General features: G+C 47.5%; 1 protein-coding gene across 2 annotated transcripts in view; it reads left to right on the top strand.

The window, feature by feature from the left end:
• The first annotated feature begins 2050 nt into the window (after positions 1 to 2050).
• PLXDC2 (plexin domain containing 2) overlaps positions 2051 to 6000 on the top strand; it is a 418222-nt gene continuing 414272 nt past the window's right edge. For both annotated transcript variants that reach the window (XM_036242142.1, XM_036242135.1), the window contains exon 1: positions 2051 to 2790. In XM_036242142.1, coding sequence (XP_036098035.1) covers positions 2679 to 2790 — 112 coding nt within the window. In that variant the 5' untranslated portion in view covers positions 2051 to 2678. The remainder of the gene's footprint in view (positions 2791 to 6000) is intronic.

Here is a 6000-nt window from a genome sequence, read left to right as displayed (position 1 = left end):
ATTTTGATAAGAAGACTCAGTTTTCCAATTTAATGTTAAATAGTGTCTTAGGTACTCTAATTTATATGTATTGTTATATAGAAGTTACAAATTTTTGGTTGAGCAGAAGTAAAAGAACCAGTGTTCTTACTTATATTGAGGAGGAAGAAATGAACCTGCTGGGAGAGCAAGGATCTTGACATAATAAAGTATGCATACATGACATCTATATATATATATATATGTTTACATATAATTCTGAAAAAATATATATTTATTCTGAAATAAATAGCAAATTGAATATTGGCTTGGAGAAAATAGGTTACACTTCCTGTTTTCTCTCTCACCAGCTATGTGACCATGACAGAGCCATTCTTTGGGCATCAAATTAGCAGAGTAGTTTGATTATCCGGATCCACTTCCAGTGGGTATGGTGACAACATTAAAGTACTTATCGATGACATCCACAAACCCCTGAGCATGGAGCAGAGTGGACAAGAATAGACTAACAGGGCTTTTTGCACTTGGAACACTGAAGCAAAACCTCCACTTGATCTAGGACTCTCTCCTCCTCCTCCCTCTCTCTCTCTCTTGAAATCCTCACCAGAGGACATGTTTTGATTGATTTTTAGAGCGAAGGGAAGGGGGAGAGAAACAGAAACATAGACGTGAGAGAGAAACATGGATTGATTGATACCTTCCACCCCATGGGGTGTCGAACCCACGACCCTTTCGAGTATGAGAGGAGGCTGCCACCAGGGATTCTCTCTCTCTCTCTCCCTCTCTGCATCCACCCTCTCTCTCAACATAAAGTCATGTGTTTTGTGCCAGGCACTGGCCTCAATTCTTTTAAGTCTGCAGTATTAACTCATTTAATCTAATACAACAACTATAAGGGCGGCAGGACAATTTCCCCCATTTGATAGCTGGCGAACTGAGGCACCAAGAGGTTAAGGAAATTGCTCAAAGTATAGAGTCTGTACTTTTAACCAATATGCTTTGCTTTCTTTCTTTGTATTTATCCCGTTAAAATGAGTTTGACTGCCAAATAAGATGTGAACTAATGAGAGGAGTGGAAAGGGTTAATGCTAAAGCACATCCGCGAGTTGAAAAAAACAACAACAACAAAAAACAAACTAGCGAGCGAAAGCCTGTTAAAGCCCCCGCAGAATATTCAATGGATCTCCTGTTTCTTTAAACTCTCGCTTTCGCTCCGGATGACACTTTACAAAGCAGCTGTGGCGACTGGACTGCTCTGTCCCGCACCTCCTCCCTCCACCCGCCTTGGGGGTCTGGGGTTCCGAGGGGCTTCGCAGGGTCGCTAACCAAACCCGCTCTGGTTTGCTTTCCTCACACTCCAGCCACTGCCACACCAGCTCTCCCAGGACTGGAGAACTGTGATTAACCCTTTAGCGTCCAGAAAGAACCCCTTCGGCGGGCCGCGATCCCCCGCAGTCCGGCGCGAAGGTGACCCCGGGGCCAGGTGGGTGCTGGCACCGCTGCCGGAGGGCGAGCCAGGTGCAGGGATGGAGCCCCGGCGGCGTGGCCGTGCCTACCGACACTCCCCTCCTGGCTCGCCCTCCTCGCCGCCTCTCCCGGCGCTCGGGGCCGCCGGCTGCCGGGGGCACGCTGGGCTGGAGTTACCCTCTCACTCCCCCTTGCTCTGCTTCCCGGGTTTAATCTCCCGGCGACTCCTCTGCCAGCCCCGAGGAAAGTGCAGCCATTGGACAGGTCGGTGCGAGCTGCCGGTTTCTGGGAGGAAGGTGGGAGAAGGCTGGAGGAGCGAGGGGGAGGGCGGAGGGAGGAGGGAGGAGGGTGCAGCGGCTGCTCTGGCAAATTGTGAGCTGCTTTCCTCCCCAAAGTGTGGAGCAGGAGCGCGGGGGAGCGCGGTGGCGGCGGCGCCTCCTCCGCCACCAAACTCCGGGTTTGGCTGGGCTTGGGGCCACCTCTCCTTAGCCAAGAGGAACGCTCTCCCAATAGGTTTCGGCCTGACTTTTTCTACCTATTTCTTTCTTCTTCCTTTTTTTAAAAAACATTTTCCCCCCTGACTTCGGACCTCAGACTGCTGCAGCCTGAGCCTTCCCAGGGCTCAGCTCTTTGGGGCTGCCCATCCCTCCCGCGGCGAGAAAGGACGCGCGCCCGGCGTTGGGCGAAGAAAAGAAGAAAAACTTGTCGGAGAGGTTTCGCCGGTCCACAGTAACCCCTTTCCGCGAACCCAGACCTCCCGCGGTGGCCATCCCGAGGCAGGGGAAAGTTCCTTCGGATCCGACTGCCCTCTTGGATGTGGAGGAGGCACCCGCGCTGTCTGAGGATTTAGATCTGTTTTGAACCCAGTGGAGCTCATCGCGGGGTCTCCTAAGGCAGCGGGGTGGTGCTGCCTGTGCGGAAGCGAGAGTTTGTGAGCCCAAGCTGCAAGTGGTCTTTCTCCCAGCGGTTGTTGTTTTGTGTCAGTGGTGAGGGCTGCGAGTGTTGTGGCAAGTTGAGAAGAGAGACCCGGAGGTCCGGAGAGGACTGCGCTGCCGCTGCTACTCCCTTCCGTTTCCCGGCTCCCGGGTGTGAAATCCCAGCGAAATTTACAAAGGCCTCGGGGTACGGCGGAGACCTGTCCGCAGCGTTAAGCTCCGTGGACCCCTTTCCCACTGTGAGCCCGGGCGCCGGGGAAGGACTGGCGGGTAGGAGGAGGAGGTGGCGGCGGCGGCATGGCGAGGTTCCCGAGGGCCGACCTGGCTGCTGCAGGAGTTGTGTTACTTTGCCACTTTTTAATGGACCGGTTTCAGTTCGCTGACGGGGAGCCTGGAAACCAAATCAATGGTAAGATGCACTTTCGCTTGTTGATTTTGTGTGCAGCTGAAGACCTCTCTGGCACCCTCATTCCCAACCTACCCCCACATCATCTATCTGCCCCTGGGACAGTTATTGCAGTTGCTTTTCGGGTAAACTTGGGCTTCCCAAATGAGGAGAATAGGGTTGGCTAGCTAAGGATGGAGGGGACCCTGGGTGTTGAGTATTCGGGTTTGCTTCGCCTGAGCGCCAGGGGATGGTACTGACTCCCCTAGGTCGCCCAGAGAGGGCTCTTGTGTAAGAGCAAACCTCCTGTGGATACCTCGCCCAGGATCTGGCATCCCTAGGCTGTCTCATCTCCGGCTCCTCCTCCTTCCCTGCTTCCAGGATAAACTGAGCGAGTGCGTGACGGGGGCAGTGGGTGGAGGACGTGATGGCAGCCGGGGATTGATTGCAGGGCTCCTGTCAGCTGGAGAAAATTACCAGCGGCTGCACCTTTCTCCTCCGGGCAATCCCCGCCGTAGCTCCCTTTCGCCGTCTGGGGCTGAGCGGTGCTGGAAGTGGGACGGGGTAGGTGTGGCAGGACGCAGAAGAGCGTCGGAGGTGGCAGAGGTGGGGCGGCACGCCTCTGGAGACCAAACCCTGGCCCCATTATCCTCCGCCGGCCAGCTTTGCAGACAGGCCTGGGCGTGCCAGGGTTCCTCCGAGTGCCCTGACATTGCCCCGCGCAGCCCCGGCCTCCTCACCCTCCCAGTGGCGGCGCCTCCTGCCCCGGCGCCTGCTCCAGCCCAGGTGCGCGTCCAGCCGGGAGCCGCGCCCCCGGGGCCAGCGCGGAGCCGCGGTGCTGCCCTCGGTCAGCCTGCCGCCGGCGCCCGGGACAGGCGGTGAGGAGCCCGAGGTCCGGCTGCCTCCCGGGACCCTGCCCACTGCCCACCGATGCCTGTCCCCCATTTCTACCCCTCAGGAAGAAAGTGCAGGAACAGGCAGAGAGATCTTGGCAGAAATGTGTGAACTCGGGTGGACTTAGGGAGGAGGCAAAATGAGAAAGAAAGAAAGAAAAAAACACCTGCAGGGAAAAGAAAAGGAAACATTTTTGTTTAGGATAATAAGGTGTTGGTTTGTTTTGTTTTAATTCTGAGGGTGGAGGGCGGGGGCCGGGGTGGGGATGGTAATTCCTCAGAAAGTACACAAGGGTCTGAAAATGTCAGACATGCAAGTGGCAGATGGAAGAAAACTAGGGAGTGGGGGTGGGGGGCACCTGGGGATTCCAGGTGAGGTGAATCTTGCAGGAGGTCCTTGAATGAAATTTGACAAGCTGAAACCCAGAAGACAGCCCACACACTGCTTCTGCCCCAGGTGTAAATTCTTAGCGAAAGCACAGATTCCGCGTTGGAAAGGGGTGTGTGCGTGTATTGGGAGGGCAGGGGCAACATGATGACCACACTTTTAAAACGGAATAAAACGCAGATTTCCTGGATATTGACTTGTCTTTGTCACATGTAATTGTTCTCCATATTCGGACATAGGTTGTTCCTGATTAGGGATAATTTAGATCAGTAGATCATGCCTTCTGTTTATTTCTCTGATACATTCCATTGGTGAAAGAAAAAAATAACACCCCTTTAGGAAGCAATATATTTATTTCAAAAGGTGCAGCAGTAATTTTCATGGACATATTCATGGAATAAAGAAATGCCTGTAAACATGTAAGCAATTTCATTACTGTCAAAGGAGGTCAGAGGGGTGTGTGTGCCAAAATGCATCCCAAGTTGTTTATTTGAAAACTTCTTTGGCACTGGGAGTTAAATACTGCATTTACAGTAAAAAATAAAAGAAAGGTCAGCAATGTTTATTTTTTTCTGAAATTTTTTTCACTAATAATAAAATTCTGAGGACAGAATATATACAATAACCTTATTATTCTAAGTTCTTAAGTTGAAGATGAAATTCATTTCACTCTAAAATTGGTCAGATAATTAAAAACCTTTGTTTTGGGAAATATAAAGTGATGAAATTGTTCAACATCAATGTGCAGCTATTATAATCCAACCCAATATTTTCTGGTGGAAAACTACTCTAGAAACCCATATTTATAGGATTGAGTAAAAAAAAAGTTTTAAATGTCTTAATAAATTTACTTGAAGACTTGTTATAAACTGAAGTAGCTTCTTTTTTGGATATCAGTCTACACATAGTTTTATGAAATAATCCTAAAATTAAATGGCTAGCCTAATGAATGTATAAAATACAGCAATGAAATAGAAGAAAAAATAGTTTCCTTTGTAGACTAGCTAAAAGTTCAACAGTACATAAAAAAGAGTTCAACCGTCTCGAAATTTGGAATGTAGCAATCAGGATTTTTATTACAGACATTTTGGCATGGGGGTGGGGTAAAATCTGATTTCATAACAGGGGTATTTTATTATGCATTACTTTAGCAATGCTGCAGTTGATTTTATTGCCACCAGAGGGCAGAAAAACTGCTATTTTCTTCTGTTCCTATTTTTCCCCAAATCTCTGATTAATGGTCCTCAATATTTTGTTTTTTCTATGTGCAATATTTTTCAGTATTTCAGCTTTTATAGATGATTGGCAATTTACTATAATGAGAGTTTATTATATTTTTGTTTTCATGGAAATTAACTAAAAATTAATTCAACCCCCTACATGTAAAAATACTTACACTTTTAATACATTTTTGAGGTATATAAGTGCAGTGGCATAAAGTAAATACCCTCTTTTGCATTGCTGCTGGAGATTATTAAAAAATTATTATGGAATTCCCAAGAATACAGCTCTAAAATACCTCTCATTAAAAGTTCATTATTGTATAATGAATTTAATGTTAGGATTGAATGTACTTTATGCATATCTGAAAAGTATTTGCTCAACACCAATATTTAGAGGAAAATAAACTTTGAATAATTCTAAACTTTATAAATCTCAAGTCATTTCTATATTATAATACATCCATTTTTATATGCTAAACTGATTGAAAAAGAGTTTAGTAACAATGTCAAAGGAGAAAGATGTATTAATGTGTTGAAAAATTCTAAAATGTAAGTGAAGGGAAAACGTCCTAAAATATGTAGTTGGATTTTGATCTGATTATTACTGTGAAATCTGACTTAATGCAATAAGGAAGTTTATTACCACTATGTAGAGAGAGCATACCTAGTTCAAGACCCACAGGAACTTTGAGTTTTAAACTTGCCAATATTGTTAGGTTCTAGGCACAAG

This window comes from Molossus molossus, unplaced genomic scaffold (assembly GCF_014108415.1).
Source record: "Molossus molossus isolate mMolMol1 unplaced genomic scaffold, mMolMol1.p scaffold_m16_p_1, whole genome shotgun sequence".
Classification (NCBI taxonomy): Eukaryota; Metazoa; Chordata; class Mammalia; order Chiroptera; family Molossidae; genus Molossus; species Molossus molossus.
The sequence above is the reverse complement of the archived record's forward strand: the minus strand, read 5'-3'. Positions and strand labels throughout refer to the sequence as shown.